This window comes from Dermacentor silvarum, chromosome 4 (genome assembly GCF_013339745.2).
Source record: "Dermacentor silvarum isolate Dsil-2018 chromosome 4, BIME_Dsil_1.4, whole genome shotgun sequence".
In the NCBI taxonomy this organism is placed as follows: Eukaryota; Metazoa; Arthropoda; class Arachnida; order Ixodida; family Ixodidae; genus Dermacentor; species Dermacentor silvarum.
Window position 1 is genome coordinate 6,408,261 of NC_051157.2, and position 22,233 is coordinate 6,430,493.

At 47.9% G+C, this 22,233-nt stretch overlaps 1 protein-coding gene across 1 annotated transcript in view; it reads left to right on the plus strand.

Annotated features, from left to right (window-relative positions):
* Nucleotides 1-22,233, plus strand: part of LOC119449364 (sushi, von Willebrand factor type A, EGF and pentraxin domain-containing protein 1) — a 128,432-nt gene that overhangs the window by 29,699 nt on the left and 76,500 nt on the right. The window contains exon 5 of the mRNA XM_037712536.2: nt 19,031-19,222. Within this exon, the coding sequence (XP_037568464.1) occupies nt 19,031-19,222 (192 nt within the window). The remainder of the gene's footprint in view (nt 1-19,030; nt 19,223-22,233) is intronic.

Here is a 22,233-nt window from a genome sequence, read left to right on the forward strand (position 1 = left end):
CCACATTTTCCAACGCACGCTACACATGCAATGCTGCCCGGATCGGCAGTGCAGCGCTATAGGTGTGTCCCTTCGCACGCGCTGCCCACGGGAAGCGCTTCTCATCAACACCACCGTTTCACACGCGCCTTCTCGTGGTCATCGAGTCTCTCTTCATGTCGGTCTACTTACGCCCCAGCACACCTGCTTACTTAATCAGCTCATGTTTACTACAATTCATATTGCTACCAAAGCCGCTCATCTTACTTCGTATGACATTGCTGTGTTGCTATCGCATTCATTGCTTCGCCCTTAGGGCGAAACTGTGACATTTCTTGTATTGTACCCAGTTTCATACACAGCGGGCAACGATCTACTATATACCCTATAGTGCTACGAAGGCTACAAAGACTCTCTCACAGCTCGCATTCACGATCAAAAAATATTGCGCCACACAAATCAAAGTGTATGCGAGTACGCGTCGACGTTGGTAGGCGTCATGTAATTCGATGTAAAAATGAGCCTCAATCATTATTGTCGCAAATTAATTCGTACTTATTACATGCAGGACGTAACCCTGCGTCAGCGAGCTTAAGTCGTAATATCATCACCAGCCTATTTTTATGTCTACTTTAGGAAGAAGGTCTCCCCCAGCGATCTCCAATTACCCTTTCTTGTGCTAGCCGATGCCCGCAATTTTCTTAATTTCATCACCCTGCCTAATTTTCTGGTGTCCTCTACTGCGCCTCCCTTCTCTAGGCACCCATTCTGCAACTATAATGGTCCACCGGCTATCTACTGTACGCTTTACAAGGTCTGCCTAGCTCCATTTTTGTCTCTTAATGTCGACTATAATATCCGCTGTCTCAGTTTGCTCTCTGATCCACACCGCTCTCTTCCTGTCTCTTAAAGTTAGACCTAACATTTGTTTCGTTCCACCGCTCTTTTAAGCATGCAGTGAATAGCATTGGAGAGATTGTGTCTCCTTGCTTGACCCCTTTCTTGATAGGTAACTTTCTACTTTTCTTGTGGAGAACCAAGTTTGCTCTGCAATCCTTGTAGATGTTTGCCAAGATATTCACGTATGCCTTCTGTACTCCTTGGTTACGCAATGCCTCTATGACTGCTGGTATCTCTACTGAATCAAATGTCTTTTCACAATCTATGAAAGCCATATAGAGAGCCTGGTTGTACTCCGCAGATTTATCGATTACCCGATTGCTAACATGCATATGATCCATCCTAGACTATCCTTTCCTCAAGCCAGTCAGTTCTCTTGGTTGATTGAACTCAAGTGTCGTCCTGATTCTGTCGGAAATTATCTTGGTGAATATTTTATACAATACTGAAAGCAATTAAGCTAATGGGTCTATCATTCTTCAATTGTTTAACTTCTCCCTTCTTATGGATTAGTATAATGATGGCGTTCTTCCAGCTCACTGGTACACTTGAAGTCGTGAGGCATAGCGTATAGAGTGCTGCAAGCATTTCAAGCGTAATATCTCCTCCAGTTTGTCTTAACTAAGCTGTTTCCTCGCCATACTGTCATGTGGGGCGTAATGGGGTTCTCTCAAGCCGCTGCATGCGGCTTTTACCCTTACGTCCGCTCTCATTCTGTATTCTGTGGAAAGAGAGAAATGAAGAATATTATTATTATATTATTATCTTTCATTTGATTTGACCATAGGTTAGTGAGGTCTAGGATTTCTTTCTTTCTCTCTTTCTTTCTTTCCTTCTTTCCTTCTTTCCTTCCTTCCTTCCTTCCTTCTTTCTTTCTTTCCCTAATTTGAAGACAGAAAGAGTAAAATTAGTCAAGAAGAAAAAGGCCAACCTAGACGCAGTAAGGGTAAAAGCAGACGAATTCAGGCTGCTGCTCGCAAACAAATATTCAGCCTTAGAACAGGAAGATGAAGGTAATTAACATAGAGGTAATGAATGAAGTCGTGCCTAAGCTGATTTCAGAAGCAGCAGTTGAAGTATGAGGTGAGGCACCAAGGCAACCATTATGTGAGCTCTCTTAAGTAACAAAGCATGAAAACGTGCCCAACTCAAGTCATCAGATATAATTCACTGAACTCTGAAAGTTGATGAACAAGAAGAAAGTAAACGATATTAGAAATTATACCGTCGGAAAGATTGAGGACTCAGTAAAGAATGGCTGCAGCATGAAATAAGTGAGAAGAAAACTTGGCACAGGGCACGGCAATATGTAGGCAGTGAAAGATAAGCAGGGTTAAGCTATAATTTTGATGATATAGTAAAAGCAGCGGAATAATTCTATACTGACCAGTACAGTACAATTAGCAGCCACTATACCTTCATTCCAAGCAGTAATGAACAGGATACATAGGCTCCTTATATAACTAGCAATGCATTCAGAAGGATCTTGCGAGACATTTCCCGAGGAAAAGCGGCAGGAGAAGATGGAATCAAAGTCGATTGAATCAAAGTCCTATCGTACGAAGTAAATATTCCAGCGGCGAATCGAAGACTGCGATACACGCGGAGTGCGACATTTAGGACTGCGCAATACTTGCGCATCTTCAGCAGCAGCATTGCTTGCTACGTGCATGAAACGGAGATGTTGTCAGCTTGCTCTCGGTGTACTTTCATATCTGCATTTTTTTTTTGTAGTATCACCCATTACTGTGGCAGTGATCAGCATGCAGATTTCGGAGCTATAACAGAATTTTTCTTTCTTTTTTACTCACTGCTGGAACTTTCGAGGGCACGTACGTGTTCGGGGGTGAAATCTCAGCTAGACGCTCATGAAGCCGCACACTCGAACAGACGCGAGTGAGCGCTGCCTGACACACCGAACACCCGCTGCTTCTGAAGGAGATGGAGCACTCGTGGGTGCGGCCGTGTATATGCAAACAAACTAGCAGTACTGCTCGCATTTTGAACGAAGCGGCGGCGCAGAGCCATCTCCTGCAAGAGGGCGCGTCACTCACCGCAGGTTGGGCGAAAGCGAGCGTTTCCCCGCACGAGACGCGTACTTCTTTATCACGCGGCGAGCTCACGTGCAAGGAATGCCCGCTTGATTGCGGTCAAGGGTTCGAGCGGTCGTCCGCCAGCCGCCGTGAGAAAACCGGAGAGAGGATAAGAGCTGCTGTGCGCTCTAATCTTCCTTAAGAGAAAGAAGTGTGTGCCCTATGGAAAGAACAAACGATGACGCTAAGAGATTACTCTGAGCGCAGGTATGCCAGAGGATATATATATAACGTACGGCAAAACTAGGTGAAGAAGGATAAAAATTATAGGAACTAGTCCTTAATGATCGATTTGGGACACAGAAGAATAATTACCGCATAAGCGACAAATATTCAGCGTACTAAAGTAGAATTATACTGACAACAGCAATTTTCCGAGCAATTTCTTAAACGAACACATGAAATTATCGATATGGTTAAACGTCCCGTAAGTGGTGAGATAAAAAGTAAATGAAAATAGAAACCGAATAGGCGGGGTATCGACAACCAGCCTAGATTTCCGAGTGCGTTGTATTCTTGTTTCTGCGCTCTCACCATTTTGCGACCGATATGGCAAGCGCACAGAGCATGGCATACTCCTTTTGACATAGCATACTTCCTTAGCCTCGTGACAAATACCGGAGAATATGCAGACGCCTCCACTCTCACTTTCACTTTCTAATAGTTGAGTATTTAGCAAGATGTCGAGGGATTTCGGGCCACTTTGTACCCGTTCTTGCGTGTACTATGGCAATGAACCATTCGCAAAAATTCTGAAAGTCGGCTGCCCTGCAAGGCCTTTTTTTTTTTTTTTCTCCCCGGCCAAGAACTTATTGATCTGCAAATGAACCGTCCATTTGGCCAGTCGTTGCACTTGTTCGTTATTTTCCCACCACTGGCTCGCGTTGTCTGCCCGATTTGAAGACGATTTATGCAGCGACTCTGGGATGGATCAGCCGGATGCTCCTCGTCTTCATGGCTTCGATGACAGCCTGTTGGTGATGCATACGTGAGGCTCCTTTTCTGATGCCTGATCTCGGCGCTTGTGCGCGACAAGGTGCCAACTACATTATAGGAGGGGGGATATGTGTTTTATATGTTAGGATGATTATTATGATGACTATTGCAAGTTCCCATAACAACCCTGATTCACGAAATCTTATGGGCACATCAGCATATACACGAAGCGGAAATCTCACTGCCAACCACAATGGCGCATTAAATCACAACACAGTATACTGTATGTCTTGTTGTAATCACTGCACCCGAGTTGAAACTCCGTAGCAACCTCCACTCTTTCGTACCAACCCCAACCGCGATTTTAACTCTTGTTGCACTCGATCAAAGGCAGTGTGGTCTTGAGCGAGTTCGGTGTTAGAGGGGGTGGAGTCACTGCGCACGTCACTGTATCGCGTCACCCCTGGCTTGAAGATAGTACAAGGAGCGTAGGACTGCTTAAATCTTTTTACTGCAATGTCTTCGGGGACGGCCCGCATTTTTAGGCCACACATACCCATGGGAATAGCCCACAATCTATTCTATACCTTCGGAATGGGCCCGCATTTTTATAATGTACAATCTCCGGGATCGGCCCACGAAAAAGTGGGCTAACTAGCTGAGAAAGAGTCGTTCTGAAAGTGCAAATGTCGATACATGTCTGTAGTGACAACTTTAATAGAAGCGTGTCGTTGCGCCCTCCCCATGTCATGACACGATTTGCCGATGCTTTACGGCGCAGGAAAAGCTCACGAGTGGCAGGAGGCGTTGCTGCGCGCACTGTATGCAGTGGACAGAGTTGTCGTATCGGTTTTTGATGTGGAAGCTGCAAACATTTAAAACAACTTATTTGTCCCGTATAGAGGATCTTTCAGCTATAGCTGTTAGGTCCTCTAAAGCGGACAAATATCAATTTTTTATTTGCAGCCTACGTAATTTCTTGGATATTTTATCCGAGTTCTGCGATACCTGTATGGAACATATATTATATTGCAGAACAGTGCATAATATATTATTGCTGTCTGCTGTAAGTGTATCGATAGAGGCAACGTGCAGAATTGTGACACGCCTTTTTCTTTCGTTTTTTTTTTTTTTTGGGGGGGGGGGGGCAGAGGTGTTAGAGGGGGGGGGGGGGGGGGTATTACAAAATTGTTGACTTGATGGTTCTGTTGGCTCCAGCTGCACGAGCAAGAATGAGACTGGCTGGCTCCTTCTCGCTCGTGCTGCTGGAGCCAGTCGCGACAGCCGCAGTGGACGGTCCACTAGGTGGACTCGTACAGAATACCCCTCCAGGCCTCTCAGATTTCCGCGGCAGTGCAGGAAACAAGCCCTCCGGTGGAAAGAAATAATACTTGGCCAAGCAATTTGAGGTGATGGCGAATTCTGAAGCGCACGAGAAAAGGGGGACGACTTTCTCTTCTAATGACCATAGCTGCCATTTTATCGCTGTATCTGTCGCGGCTCCTTTCTGCGCCAAGTTCCTTGCGAGTCCTGTGATATAATTTCGGGACGCTACGGCAGATTTTTTTATTACCACGAGACGTTTATATGCGTCAGAAGCACCAACATTTAGTGTCGACTTGGCTTTCTTTTGAAGCACAACTTTTCTTTTTCTCGGCGACCCCTCTCTCACCCCCACCGTGGGTCAAGTAGAGAGCGGAAAAGGTCGCGGTGGAGGGTCAGAGCACATTCCATCCGGGGTTCGAGGACCCACGGCCGCGTCGTGCTGCGCCCCGCTCCCGCGTAGTATTGTGCAACGCAGCGGTCCCAGGGCCCCTCACCCGGTCTCAAACCACAACAAATCGGAATAATGCAGCGTTTCACCGTGTGTGTGCTTTCTCCCTGGGCCTGCCGCAGTTCCCACCCCGCACAAAAAGGTCTCCCGAGTTTCGTCTGTCGAAGAAGAAGGAAGAGGGGGGAGGGCTGCAGTCCGCGGAGGCTGTTGGCATGTCAAGGCTGCATTTTTGCGTAGAAGGCACGCCCTCCCCCGCGTTCAGCTTTCGTACCTCTGCATAGAATTAGCAAGAGAAAGCGTGCGCTCACGAGCTCCCCGAGTTTCTGCTAGTGCTTCGGTCACGATCGAAAAGAAATTTGCCATCGAGGCGAAAGAGGAATCTGTATTTAGAAGTTGTTTTGTTAGCTACGATTCCGGTGTGGGGTGGGATACCGAGACAGTTTGCCCAGGAGAGTTGCCTCGCGATGAGCCGGTTTGTAGTGTGGATGTAATTGGGGCGAGATATTCAGCCTGAGCGTTGAACTAGGGCGATTCCACACGGATAACGATAAAGAATGGGAAGGCGACTACGTTTTATCCACCCTTGAAAGTTGGCGCAGCTTTCGTGCAAATAGTTCCGAACAGCCCTGTACTTGCCGTCCTGCGGCAACTGCGCCACACGCCAGAAATAGCAGCCGCCTCCAATGTTTGCCTACCGATGCCAGTGAAGAGGTCAACTCCCTTAACCGCGCATACGCCCGGCTCTGGCAAAACACATGCTCCAGTGTTCCGTGCGATGCTCCATCACAATGAACGACCATAACGAACTTGTTTACATTTTCTGTAGACTAGGCTAGACGGACATTATTTAGCGTCTCGTTTAACGCAGTCGTAATAAGGAGCGGATGTCTCTCACGCTCTATTATCAAGTTTAATGAAAGGGTAGCTGTGAGCTGACGTTGCCATTGTTGAAACATGACCAGAATTTGTTGATTAACGAACCAAAGCCGCCCGGCGGCTTTGACCATCTGGGGTTCTTTAATATGCGCCCAGAGCGTGTGGTGCTCAGCTTGCCGTGTAGCGAATAAGCCACTGCAGCGGACCATGGACTATCGGAGACACGTTCGCGTAGTGCATCGATTTATTTTTTACCGCGGAAGTGGTTTTCGTGGCCGTCTCCTGCATACTTCCATTGTACCGATGCAACAGAAAGTCGCAGTGCCCGCGACCTATCGGTGGCGAGCGTGGTAAACCAAGATGGCTGTCCGGAGGAGGATCGTGATTGAGGTATAGGGCACAGTAGCGCGTCGTATAGCGCCTTGTGACAACTTGAATACCTGCTAACACATTTGCTGAGGTGGCGTTTATCTTGTACGACTAGTGCACATGCCGGTCTCCACAGGAGGATTTTAAAGGAAGGGGCGAAAACGCACCCCTCCATGCCCTACTTGACGCTTTGTCACTCAAACATTAAAAAAACAGAGGCTGTGATCTGTAATTTGCGACTAGTAATACAACTTTATCCCTCAGCATTTTGTGACGTTCTTTAAGTATGAAGCAGTTCCTCAAACACGTAAATGTGCAAGACTTCGTGAAAATTACCAGGTGAAGAAAATCATTTACTGGTGTTCATAGTAATTTTCATTACCTGAACCATCGACATTTCACATAATTCACTTTTGCACACTTCCACTCCGGGCAAATCTATTGCAGCGCACTTGTGATGATACCGATAGCAATAAAAAATGTGTAGTGGAAGACACATTGCTTCGAGTTCTTGCAATGCTACTACTTAGGCAACCAGATTTGTGCAGCTTTGCATGTGACGCATACATTAGAACGAGTTGAGCATATGGTCACACATAGAGGCCTAGCAAGCCTACTACAAAAACGTGATTCGTATAATATGACTGCCCACAATCACGCAAGCAGTGGGCCGACAATAACAAAACTACAAAGGCAAGGGATTTACAGAGATTTGCGAATATACTTGGCGATGCAGCGACGAATCTGGGGCCACAAAGCTTTTCTTTTTCGCTTTGCCATTGACTGGCCGCCTTCCCTAATGATATGTCGGGCATCCGGATTGGCTGAAATTCTTTCTTACGAAAAAATTTAGCTTAAGAAGTTTTTGTGAATTCGGGCCGTGGGCTTTAAGTGTAGCACAGAAAAATAGGGAAGTATGATTTTTAATGAATATACGAGTAATGAGGTGGTATCAGTCCAACAGGAAGTCACACCCGTAGTAAAGTAGTATGGGTGTACGCATAAATTAAGGAAAGACCTAATCCTCCCTCTTACGCTTTTACCAAGATAAACTGAAAATGAAAGGGACGTGAAATGCAGCAAGAATGAAACACGCCTCGTACATGACTTTGGGGCTACAATAAATGCAAGGTGGTTCGAGGAATTTGATAAAGTGTAAAGGTGCCAGCGCTAACGTTCGCCAGTGCAATTCGGTGCTTTAAATCGGAAATCTTGTTGGGGTTGGAGATAAATCAGAGGTCTGTGGGTCGACTGGTTTCGGAGGCCCAGGGTAAAACCACAAAAAAAGGCAGTGCAGGGTGACATGATTTGGGCTTCTTTTGAAGTCAGAGAAGCGCAGAGCAAAATTAGTTTTGAAGAAAAACTAAAGAACATGGAGGAAGAGAAATGGCCTGCTGAAGTACACGAATATCTGTACCTCGAAAGCGTGGACCCGGAACAGAGGAAGAGGTCAAGAAAGTTGGCAACCAAGTACAGGGTAATTGAAAGTGTAAATACACAACCAAGAGTCATAAAGCAGAAAGTGAGTGAAACGGAGACGGTAAATTGTGAGGAAAGTATGAAAAAAAAAAAATACTTGAAGATTTACAAGAATTGTAAGAAATAAATCAGGAGCGAAAGTCTGTAATATGACGCCTTGCTGTTTGAGGCCCGAACCTGAGGACAAAAGCGTACGGGAGCAGATATGCGTCCCAGGTTGAGGCATGCTGCAAAAAAAAAAAAAAAAAAAAAAAAAAAAAAAGATCCCGGCGGCGTACACGCCTCGTACATGACCCCGGTGGTAACCCGGTGTGTCATTGCATGACTTAAATGATAACTGCAATAATGTGCACATTCACCGTGAGATGAGTCCTGCCACAATGTTTTTGTTTCCGAGTAACGGTACCATCGCCTTTTAACCCAGCAACGCTTTTTAATATTAATAATTGCTTAACTTTCAAGCTAATGCACTTCTATGCAGCAAATAAATAAATAAATAAATAAATAAATAAATAAATAAATAAATAAATAAATAAATAAATAAATAAATAAATAAATACACTTTAGTTCTTACACGGCGGTCAGTATAGGTAGCAATCACAGATCTACCGTACGACTGTTAAAGATTTACGCACTCGCATTCTCTCAACTTTACTTACCTTGGATAAATTATGATTGATGTTCTAAAATATATTGTGTGCTGCTGAGAGAACAAAGTCAGTCGAATAAGAGTGAAATTTGCCCACCTTGCTTGGTTTACCTAGTGAATAAATAATTAAAAGAAGTAAAATAAGTATTGTAATCACTGATGCACAAAACAGATTGCTTGCTTGCTTTCAAGGCCGAACGGCATGAAACCACGTGGACATCACGTTTGTTGCCGATGTTTCCAGCATTGATAGAACAACCTCGTACAGACAGTTCATACAAAACCAAGCGCCAGAATTATTTTTTTCTGTCGTCGACTTCACAGTCATCCGACCCAACTGGGTGACCCAGGGTCACCATCGCCTCTCTTCAAACGGGGACCCCATCGTGACCTCTACATGTGCGGACCACGATAGCTTGTGGGTGCTTGATAGCGAACCCGGCCTTTTGGTACGCGGTGGCGTTGCCGTCTCCAGGCACAATGCACTGTCGCCATTCCTGGGCGCGATTCGCTGCACACAACTCGAGAGGCGTTCGAGCGAGCAGCGGCGCTCAAGGCCCCTTGCTCTCAATCTGTGCCAACCCTTTCGCACTGCTGCTTCGCTCGGAGGCGACTGGTATTTTTACTTTACGTAGCTTTCCGGTCGAGCCCTTCCGTTTTAGGACGCGCGGGGTCAGCCGATCGCGATAAAGCGCAGCGACAGAGCGCGCCGTTCAAGCGCGGCGCTCGTAATGAAGACCATTCGGAGTGGCTCGATTCGTGTGTCGCGTCAGATATGTAGGCCACGCACCCCTTCCTGTGCGGTAAACAAGGCGGCTAACTGATGGCGTGCTCTGCTCTTTCCGCTACAACCGCTTTCCTTGCCGAGCTGCGCTTAATGGGATTCATACTCGTGCAGGCCGCGGTCACGAGGACTGTCGCGAGGTTGTTCCACTTCTCCGCTTTCGCAATGACCTCTGCGTTTTGCCTGACGCGCCGTAAAGGATTCTGTATTGCGCATTCTACGCATGTTGAAAATTGGCCCCTTCTGCCCCAACGTGACAGCCCAAATCTTTCGGCGAGAATCGCCATCTTGCATGAAGCGCGTGCTGATATATTAATAAATGGAATGACTTGGCAGATCGAATTCAGCGCTGGGTGCTATTTGTTTCGAATCGAAGAATGCGCTACAATAATTTCACTTGGCGCTTTCATAAAAACTGTTATTGTGCGCGCACCTGTTGCCGTACCTATATATGCAGCAGCCGGTTATTTCGTTTAGCTCGCCGACAGCGTGAAAATAAACAGGCACTTCATTTGTTAAGTCAGTTAGCGAAAATGCAGAAAAAAGCAAACAATTGAAATGTGCTTACGTGAAGCGTACGTACGGTAGACGTATAAGGGAAGCTAAAACGAGAGAAGTCATCATCTCATTAAATGTAGGCTGCCAAGTGCCGATCGTGTTGTAAGCTATACCTTGTGACACAGCGTGCTAACAAGCGCAGAGAAAAAAAAAGCGGCCGTCATTCCGCCGCGTGTCTTTTGATGTTGCTTTCTTTCATGCACTGTTACGAGACTTCCAAAAGGACTTTAAAAGGCGAGGCATTACGACGCTTGAAAAATGGCAAATTAATGTAAATGCACTATAGCTTTCCTGCGTAAGCTGCTGCATATGGTACAGCGAAATATTCACGGAGACGGTGCTATCGGGGGACTGTTGCAGTTAACTAAATAATTAACTGCTTCCTTAGCTTCCCTTGACGTGTCTTGCCAAGCGATATACAACGCACATTGGCCATGTTCAGCACAGTGCTCAGAAACTGCACATGGAAAACGCAAACGTATGCCCAGTCAAGCATGTTGTCTCCAAGACATCGTATAAGAGAGCTCGAAACTTCACAAAAATTATATGCGAGACACGCGCGATAAATTGAATTTGCTTTAAAATTCCACTCTTCAGGAATATGAAAACGTTGTCGTGGGAGGAAACAGCAAAGCCGTCAGATCGGAGCGAACGGTTGTTAACTATTCGGCAGCATCAACCTATAATTTCTTCTTCCTCGTCATCTAGTCCTAAAGTAGAGCGTAGCATTATATCCCTGCCCCACAAAAAGGGCATCGTCTCGATGCCCCGGCACAAAAGACGAGGTATGAGCTGAGTCAGGAAAGTTGCAGGGGCGGCTGAAGCAGAAAGAAAGCAAATAAAAAAGAACTTCGTAGTTCACTTCGCTTACGTGGTGCAGAACTCTGTAAGGTCCAACGTAACGGTGCAGTAATTTTTCGGAGCGTTCTCGTTGTCCATTAAGAGTCCATACCCACACAAGATGGCCGGCATTGTATGTTACGGGTCTGTGGCGGCTGTATTGGCAAGCATCATGACTTTGCTGAGACAAAATATGGAGCAGCGCAATCCGTCTTGTATCTTCATCCCGCTGAACAAAGTCGTCGGTATCTGGCGTGGTCGCATTAGACGCAGTGGGAAGAAGCATCAAGTCAAGAATTTTGGTGACTTCGCGGCCATGAACCAGGCAAAAAGGGATAAAGTCGGTGGTTTCCTGGAGCGCAGTATTTTAGGTGATTGTGACATATAGAACCACGTCCCAGTTCTTGTGATCCATGGCGACGTACATGGAAAAAAAACTGCAATCGTTTTGTTGAGAGGCTCAGTTAAACCATTGGTCACAGCGGGTGGTACGCAGTTGCTGTACGATACGCGGTACCACTGAGCTGTAGGATTTCTCGCAACAGCTGTGCTGCGAACTATTGCCGTGATCTGTGATGACGAAAGCTGGGGCATCGAAGCGGAGCACTATGTTTTTGACGAAGTTAGCCACAGCTGCAGCGCGCTGAAGGGTTTCGCAGTACCTTGTCCAGTGGTCGGTGGCGACAACAGTCCAGCGGTTATCAGGTAGATGACTTGGGAAACAGGCCTAGTAAATTCACCCCGATTTGCTCAAAGTGTGCATGACGGGGACGAATGGGCTGGAGGTGACCAGCCGGTTTCATGAGTGGAACCTTGCGACGCTGGCAGTCGCGGCAAGTTCTGACGTAGTGCTTGACGGTTTTCGCAAGTTTTAGCCAGTAGCACTTGTGCTTCAGCCTTGCCAAGGTACGCGTGAAACCAAGGTGTCCGAAAGATGGTTCGTCGTGGCACGCACGTAAAATGTCTTTACGGGGTGTAGCCGGGACAACGAGCAGGTACATGTTTTCTCTAGGATGGAAGTTTCGATTGTACAGAACCTCATTACGAAGATAAACAGATGACAAGTGACGCGCGAACTTTCGCGGGGTTTACGGGCGGCGTCCTTCGAGGTGTTTAATCAGTGTTAGCAGATATGGATTGTTGTGTTGCTGTTGAACAAGGTTACAAGATATGAGAGCAGAAAGGAAGCCACAGTTCTCCTCAGTATCTTTTGGAGTGGTTTCGACGGAGGTGTGGGAAAGACAGTCAGCGTCGGTGTGCTTCTGGCCGGGCTTGGGGACAATTGTTGCAACAAATTTCTCCGACCGAAGGCTCCATCTTGCGAGACGGCCGGAAGGAACCTTGAGATTCACCAACCAGCAGAGAGAGTGGCGGTTGCTGACAACTGGAAATTGGCGACTGGACAAGTATGGCCGGAACTTGGTAATAGCCCACGCGACTACCAAACACTCTTTTTCAGTTGTCGAATTATTTTTCTCAGCAGATGAGAAAGTGCGGCTTGCGTAGGCAATAACGCTCACGACACCTGCTTGAAATTGCACGAGGATGGCTCCAAGACCAACGTTGCTAGCATGAGTGTGTACTTCTGTGTGGGCTTCTGCGTCAAAGTGCCCAAGGATCGGCGGCATCTGCAGACGTTGCTGAAGCTCGTGGAAAGCTTGAGAGTGTCTTCCGGGCATCGGCTGTGATGCCGCAGGCTTCGATGAAGTTTTCGAAGCGTTTAACCCCCTTCAACCATTCGGTGCCGACGTTGTTGGCGTCAGTGGCACGCGCGTCGAAGAAAGGAAACGAGGGAAGCATGCTGTGCGCCATACCGCAAAGTAGAAGTTCGGTCGATGTGTGCTCTTATATTCGTTCCGTTTAAAATAGTTGCTTGGCAGCCTTCACGTAGTTCAGACGCATCCTCGTCGCCATTGTAACGTGTCGCAGTTGGAGTAATACGACTGATTACGACCGATTGTGTCGGGAACGCACACGGGTTCATTTCTGCTACATCGCAGCCATCTTGGAAGCTCCCCTGCTCCCTACCAGGGTTGCCTTCCTACATTCCAAAAAGTGCTATGCATGGACAGTACAGGCCCCAACAAAGGTCACGTAATCCTTGACGAGGAGTTGCAAGGGTTCGGCGATTTTAGAAACGGCGGGAAAACGCAGAAAGTCCTCAAAATCGGCGTACCTCGTGCTTTGTCTGCGGTATCGGGAACAAAGCAACAACCCTAGTTTTCTCAGGGTCAGGGCAAATGCCGGCACTGCTGACAATGTTAGCTCCTCATATCCACAATGGCATTTAACCCGCCGTGCGGATGGCCTGAAAAACTGCCTTCAACAGCTCAATGTGTTGCTCAAAGGTCGTAGAGAAAGCAGCTACGTCATCCAAGTACACAACACACGAATGCCCCTTGAGGTCAGATAAAACTGTGTCCATCATGCGTTGAAAAGTGACTGGAGCAGAACACAATCGGAAAGCAAGGACTTCAAATTCGTGTAGGCCGTCAGGTGTAATGAACGCTGTTTTTCCCGATCCCTTTCGTCAACATCAATTTGCCAGTACCCGCTGCGCAGATCCATCGAAGAGAAGTAACGTGTCGCAGGCCATCTAAAGATTCATCAATACGCGGTAAGCGGATAAACGTCGTCTTTGATAATCTTGTTTAGTTTGTGATAATCTACGCAGAAGCGTAGAGAACCATCTTTCTTTTTAACCATGACAACAGGTAACGCCCACGGACTTGTCGATGGTTGGATGACGTCGTCATCAAGCATCTGTTTCACTTGGAGACGAATGGCATCTTGTTCTTTCTGTGATACGCGGTAAGCATGTTGTTGCACGGGTAGGGTGTCTGGTTCAGTGATAATTATGTGCTTGTTGAGAGGAGTCTGTTTGACGTTCGATGTAGTGGCGAAACAGTCATGAAACGAAGACAGAAAACTGATAAGCCTGTCCCGTTCTAGCTGTGGATTGACGTTGATTTGACTGGTCATGTCCATATGGTAGTTTCCCTCCGCCGAGCGTGTCGCAAACGAAGGGCAGTCATTGAACTCGTCTAGGGCCTCCGAGTAGGCGATGGTGATCTGCTGCGGAAAGTGCTTGCATTCACCACTGAAGTTGGTAACCAAGATTGTAGTCCGCCTTTTTTGGAGCTCAACGAGACCAGTAACGACGGCGGTCAAGCAACAAGGTGAGCTTCCTTTCAGCGATGCCTGTACTTCGCTGCTCTTGTGAGCACTGGACAAGGAAGAAGACGTACTTCGAGTCGGTAACGTTACGGAATCATAGACAACACGTAAAGCTGCACGCTTATGTTCACTCTCCACGTGTGAGTCGGGAGAAAGCGCTTCATTCCACCCTGTGAAAGTGGATGCACAGCGAAGCTGTTGCCGACGTTGCACAAGCGCCATCACCCACAAGGCGTCGCACCGTCGAGATTAATGTAGCGTCCACGACCTCGTTCGCACCTTTCCTTTGGTGCTTCGACGCCGCGGTGCACGTTCGCGGCGTCCATACGCTTTGCGCGTAACCCGCGTTCACGAATTAAACGTCACTGTAATTTTTTAACACTCTTGCCCTGATGTCCATTATGGTCGCAGCACACTCGGCGCGACCGATGCAACGGACAGAGCGCCCACTCATCGAGGACAGATGCATCGTGTGCAGACGTTCGTAACGCGCTCAATCAGGTGTGCCGGAGTGCAGCATATATCCTCATTCTATAGAAGACCCTCCGCCTGGCGCAAGTGTGTTATTGAACTAATTCAACTTCCCAAAGTAAAGTGCGTCACATAATTTGTGAAGTACGACTTGCACACAACCTGCAGACATGTTAGCATCGGATTGTAATTTGAACGTACGAGAAAACCTAATTCTGTTACGCAGAAACTAAAAATTACACTAGCTCTGGAGACAGAAATTTTTTCTTTGTCGATGCGACGGTGTGCACGCACGTACGTAGAAAATTTGCGGGGGTCGCCATACACAGCTTCGCTGTAAAAAGTGACTAGCAAGCCACGTAGATTATTTATCGCCCGATATCCCTGCATAAAATCCATACCCAAAATAACCGGCCGGGTACACTTGGGCAACCCGAGGAAAGATCTGACGTAAGTCGACTTAAGTATTTGAAGTCTGGCGGTGCACCGTCCAATGGGTCACACGAGATCACTACCAGCAGTGCTCAGCTGCGGGCCGTCCCATGTGGTCAGTACGTTGCGGAGATGAGTGGCGAGTTAGGCGCTCATGACCGAATAATTGACTCCAGTGCCGACAAGTGCAGTGACCGGGATCAACGGAAACAGCGGCGGAAGTTCTGTCGGTGGTTGCGGAAGAAGGCGTCAGTGGCACATCGTTGGGGGGTGGCGTCGAAGGAGAATATTTGCCAGTTAGCTCGACAGTGGCGTTAACCCCTGAGGTCACCGTTCCTAGTTTCCCTGGTGCGGGCTTGCGCCGCTGGCACCAGTGGAATCAAAGGTGGGTCAGGTGTGGTTTGGGGACTCAGGACGACGAGGTGACGGCGACCACGATTGAGGCCGGTGAGCGGCAGGAGAAACGTGATTATTTGCCATGTACTCCTCGATTTTCTCGGGTCACTCACCATAGCGCGAACAACGCGCGCCTGGGCGGAATCCACGCAGGCCATTCAGTCGGTAGGGGCAGTCGCGGTACAGGTGTCCTGCTTCCCCACGATTATAGGAGCGCGCCGTACTGTCGACTTCCGCGGGCCAGGATGAAAGTCTGGTGGCATAGTAGGCCAATGTATTCGACTGAAACGCCGAGGAGACTCCGCAGGTGAGGGCGAGAAACGAGCCGTCGATGGCGTCGAGATCTGTAGGGCATTCGCGTACGAGAGCGAGAGCGGAAGTGTAGCCGGTGTTGGGTGCAAGGGCTGAATCACCGGCCAGATTTCCTCCCGAATCACATCTGTAATGGCAGCTCTACTCGGGGAACCCACTGGCTGAAGCTTTTGTGTTTCCTCCCGAAAATCCTGCCGTATAAGTTCGGTGAAGGCTTCACTGTCATTTTCCCGCACAAGTGAGCATACCGCGGCTATGGTGGTCTGGCGTTAAGACGGTGACAGCCACTGCCGAAGCATCCGCTCCATAGTTGTCGACTCACGGAAAAACTCAACCACCGTTGTAGGAGGGTTGCGTACGAGGCCTGTAAAAAGTTGTTCCTTGACACCTAGCATTAACAGACGCACCTTCTTCTCTTCTGGCTTTGCTGGGTCAGCCCGACGGCACAATCGCGACATGTCTTCCACAAACATGCCAACGCTCTCGTTGGGCCTTTGATTCCTCGACGACAGAGCCTCTTCGGCTCGTTCTTTCCTTCCGGTGATAATGTAGGCGTCACAAAGCTGCCAGTGTAATTCTGGCCATCTCGTGGACAAAGCTTCACGGTACTCGTGCCACACTCGTGCCAAGCCTTCAAGTGAGAAATAAACAATCTTGAACTTACCATTCCAGTCATTAAATGTGGCGACCCGGTCTGAAGAGTATAGCCAGTCTTCTACATCTTCGAAAGCATCATAGTGCAACGGTTTAGGCGTGCGAGGTGCGTTGACAATTCACGGTATTGAAGCAGTGGGAATCTGCTCGATTTGATTTGCCGTTGTTGACATTTCTTTCGCGGAGCTTGCCAGCGGACCGTACTGTGGTGGGAGGCCTTAGAGGCGGCAGCGGCTTCGAGAAATTTCTGCCGTCGCTGAAGTGCTGGCGTTGTTAGCTTCTGGCTCAGGTCCAGTGGGCATCGGACGTTCGTTTACCCAGCACCTCCACCAGTTGGCCGCGAGAGGAAAGGGCAAAGTGGTCAGATCGTAGCGAACGGCTGTTTGTTGTCGTTGAGTTCCTCTGGACAAATGGCAACACACCCAGTGGGGAGGATCGTCAAAAATTGGGCGGTTTGAACAAAATGGATGAAAGCTCAGAAAAAAATATTAGAGAAAGACGTATTTTGCTCGGTGTTCAAAGTGGAACAGTCATCATGATAAACTATTCCGCAGCAGCAACCACTAGCTTCTTCGTCCTCGTCATCTAGTCCTAAAATAGAGCGGGGAACTGTATAGTCAAACAATGTAGGCACGCTGCTCTGCGAATGTGCCTGTCCGCAGAGCATAATCAAAACTACCGTAAAACCCGGAATATAGGTCGAACTTTTTTTAGGAGCGAAGCTCCTTATAGCGGCACCCGTTCCGTCCCCGTCGTAGTAGCAGTAGTGTGTAACCAGTCTGAGAAAAATGAGAAAACAAATTCCGATGTTGTGTCCGTAGCGCGGAATCGAACCAGGGACCCCTCGCTTCCGAGCGCGCGGCGTTAGCCCACTACGCCACGAAGAGCACATAGACACACGCACCACGATGGCAATAAATACCCAACATTAACGAAAGGCCGCGTTTCTAGCGCGTTTCTAACGCGTTTGTGCTAGCGCGTTACGGCCCGTGTGTAAGACAGCTGGTGTAAGACGCTGTGGCCTCTCCGCCTTACCTTCAACGCGTTTCGAACGCGCTGCCCAAGGTGGTGGCAAGTCAAGTTCAAGTCGAGGAGCGTTTATGAATACGGGGGGTATACTCTCTCGGCAGTCATGTGATGGCGTCGGCAAACGCGGTGCACGTTCCGGCATGTGTAAATGGCTGCGTAAGACGCTGTGGCCGCTCCCCCTTACTAGAGAGTACTGCACGTTTCTAACGCGTTTGTGCTAGCGTCCCCTTAAGCGGGAGATCCGATGATTCCCTCCGGAGCTTCGCCCACTCATCATCATTCACCCCGTGGATATGCTGTGATTTTTTTCAAAAAACCATTGCGAAAAGTCGAACCTCGTCTTATATACCGGACATTTGCGGAAAAACTACGGAAGTCTTGCAACAATGGGAAGATGAAGTAAACAGCCGCCTTCGCCATCGCATTCAGGCTGCTTTTTCACATTTTGTTTCAAAATGAGCGGAAGCCGACGGCAATTCAACGTCGCCTTCAAGAAAAAGTCGATTGAGTACGCGGAAGCCCACCTCAACCTGGCTGGTTGCCGTGGGCTTTGTATCATGCGACCATCGAGCCGCGTGTTTGTCAGCACCTTATCATCACGGCACGGAGCAGCATTTGAATGAATACTGTCACCATTGTGCAACCGGCTGAGTCGCATTTGTTTAAAGGTAAGGGTGTCTTTCGGTACTTTTGCCATTGAAAAATATGTTTTTCATTTTTAGAATTTGTAGTCTGTAATGCCTCCTTTCAGTATCATGCACGATACAACAGAATTGCTTAGTTGGGGGGTCGACCTATATTCCGGTTCGACCTATATTCCGGTTTTTACGGTACCCTGCAGTGGAGATGCCGCGGACATGTATGCCGGTTGGCCCACTACGCACTGTAGACGTCATTCGCAGCGAACCACACATGCAGAGACGCGGCCATTTCATTCTTTTATTTTCGAGGCACCTCTTGACCCTTCGCGTACTGCCATGTCTTTGGCTGAGGGCACCCGCCGAGGTAGCTATGGCGGTGCTCTGCTGAGCTCGAGGTCGCGGGTTCGACCTCGGCCGTGGTAGCCGCATTCTGATGGCGGCGGAACGCTAAACATAGAAAGCACGTCCGTGTACTTAGGTGGTCGAAATTATACTGGAGCCCCCTCCTTACGGCGTGCCTTATAGTCAGATTATGGTTTTAAAGCCACAGCCTTGATTTCTTTTTATTTTACTTTGTTTTTTGGTTGCGAGCAGGCTCTCGCAATACACGAGATTGCCGTGTATACCAATCGACGCACGGGAAAGGGCTGTCGAGCGCGCTATCCGTTTTCACGCATGCAGCTGTGCCGACGGACCGGTGGACGGTGAGGGACAACCCACGAGACTGCGACCGCTTCTGCCGCAGGACGATGGCCGCGGAGCACAGCTGCTGCGACAAGAACGCGGTGTGTGGCTGCTCCCTGTCGACGGGCCTCAGTGCCTGCCTGTGCGCGCCTGGATTCTACGGGAACGGACTGGAAGCACAGTGCACACGTGAGTGACATTATTGATTGATTGATTGATTGATTGATTGATTGATTGATTGATTGATTGATTGATTGATTGATTGATTGATTGATTGATTGATTGATTGATTGATTGCGGAGTCACTCAAGAAGAACGTGATAGGGGGGACTTTCTCGAATACATGGTTACTAGAAGATGTTGGCGCCGGCGACTCTTTCCACGTTGAATTTGGATACAAGCAGATGCGCCACAGGACAGAATGGAGGCCAGGAATGATTAAAGATAACCAAATAGAACACCGTGTGTGCGTGCGTGCCTGCCTCGCATGATTCGCTCATCTCCAACGCGAAAGAGTGGACGAAGCTGTGGGTGTTTTCATTTGCCCGAAACAGAAGTTAATGTGTTAACACAGCACGGAACATTAAAAACGTTGTGAATCGCTAGAAGGCTGGACAAAAGCGAAGGAATTCACGGGGATATTTCACCCATGCGCGTAACACGAAGGAATACGATACAGAGTTAGCGCGCTAGCTTTCCGTACAATAGTACCACCATTTAAGGCACATTCATCTCTACCACAAGACATCTGGATCAGGAAACTATAAAGGCAGTTCAAAACAGCCCTTATGCCGTTGTGCGACGATTTTCTAACTGCAAGAGACAGGGTTGTCTAAATACCACAATGCCTCAAGCCAGGACCTTATTCCAATATGGCGGTACTTCCCTCCGCGTTGTGCCTTGCTTCTGTAGAATTAGCATGACAGAACCCACATGACCTTGCGTAAAAAGAAGTAGTGCTTAAGAGACAACTACTTTTTGAAGGAATGAAGCGAATGATTTGGATGAAATTTAGCACATGTGAGGGAGAAAGTTATATTCTAGGGAATGTAGCAAGCGGAATTTTGTTTTGGACTTGGACGTTTTTACGAAAATTGAATTATAAGCTTCAAAAAGAAATAGAACGACAAAGTTTACAAATTCGTACCGCTGTACGAAAACCAGATGTCGCTGTTCAGCAAACTGCATTTGCCAGTGCGCCTAAGTGGTATCTAGAGCTTAAATGAAAATGTTTATGGGGGTCTTGCAAAGGTCGTTCTCACAAATGTGCGACATATTTCAGAGCCGTGTACAATCGATTTTGTCCGCTTCAGGTATATTATTATGGTGTACGTAGTTTACATAATTGTTATATAGTTTTTCATTGCTTAGTTTCAGAGATGTAAACCTGGTAGTTTCTTTTTTTTTAATCTAGTTCTTTCGTTCATTAGGTTTTACTTTTTTTCTTTTAAAATGCAACAAACCTCATCGAATTCGGTGCAGTGGTTGCCGAAAAAAACGGCTTCTCCGTTCCCGTGTATTTAGATAGGAACACCCGAGCTGTAGGGGGATGAAATTGCAAAATGCACAACGGAAGGGCTTCGGTCCTGATAAATTATTCACATCGCGCTCTCCTGCATCGTGGAGGGCAACGACTGAGGCCAAGTTAACGTCTGTTGTGCAAACGCTGATGTGTTTACGTGCCATCAGCGAGCCAGAGAAAATATTACTTCTTTTTTGGCAGCGGGCATGACGAAACAAGCCGACGAAGCGCGATGTTTCAGCCACTCATCGTGCGGCATTGACGGAGTAGCGACGCTGCCATCCGTTCGTCGTTAGCTGTCACGCACCTGCGCTGAGCTTCGTTTGCAGATGAGACGTTGTTAGAAAGAGACAAGGCAGCGCAGAATGGATGCGCGACAAGCTAGAAAAGTCCAGACAGACAGACAAAGAACTTTAATGAAGGTCCTGAGAAGCTCCGTTGCCCCCTCTCGGGGAGGCGACGAAGCCGCGGGCCGCACCCACGTCGGGACGGGGAGACCAAGCTCCAGTATTATTTAATAACAAGATTAAAGCAAAAATGAAAAAAAAGCATCACACAGGACGCACCGAAATGTAACCTGTCATCATGGCGCCATATTATTCGCGTGTTCCATATCCATGTTGTCATGGCATATTGTTACGTGGAGAAAATATATGTATTTACAACATATACAGTTACAAGGTTGTAACTCAGTGGCCAGGGTAATACCATCTGCCGATCTCCGAGACAATTCAACCTCCTCTTCACCTCACAGCGTCATTTTGTCCACAGCGACACATACTCGTACGTGACAATATGTTCGACCCTACGTTATTTGGTTACATTGGCCACTGTGCAGCAGACACGTACGAGGACTGAAGAAAAGACGCGGATGGGGCACGTTGATGTTTCACGCTCATGTGTGAGCAACAATTCCCGGACAGACAAGAGAGGCCTCGCTCTTTCGGCCTGTGGTTTTACGTGACAGTTAGAGCGTCCCCACAGGCGGATGATTAGCCTATGAGGCCGACCACACACCTCTCGCAGACAAGGCGTCTGCTCTCTTCGGGAGTTATCGTAGCTTTCGAGCCTATTTAAGAGCTCAAAATACAGTGAAGGGTGTCGGGGAATGTGTTATTACTGCCACGAAATCAACAGAACAACCAATGAGAATCAGATCTACTCCATCTACCGCGCACTTCTTTCATCGCTAAATGACGTACGCAGCCCACTGAAAACTATTCTTGAGCATTGAGAAAACATTTAGATGTCCAGGAAGCGATTTTGACTTATTGTTCTCGTGATGAAAATAAAGTTCATCGTGACAGAGAAGCGGCGAGTGCTTACGTCATCGCCTCCTACTCGTACATGTGAACAAGCGTGTGTCTTGTGTTGGTGCTTTCCTTTATTTTCTGTGTTATACAATAAGAAGCGATTATAACTTTCTGTAACCTTCTAGCATCTATGCCTACAATCTGACAGTGTCAATGCACCAGAATCTCAAAGCACACACGCGGTATAGCTTTTCCCGCGACGGCACCATCGCTGCTCCACTTCCTGTTTCTCTTTAAATTGTAACGGTGCAATAACCGTCTTGACCAGGTGCCTAGAGAAGATTCTCATTCAGCTAGGGACATCGGCTCCATTTCGGAAATGTGCCCGTGCGATACCCCTTCCGCTGCAATGCAATATTGGTGGG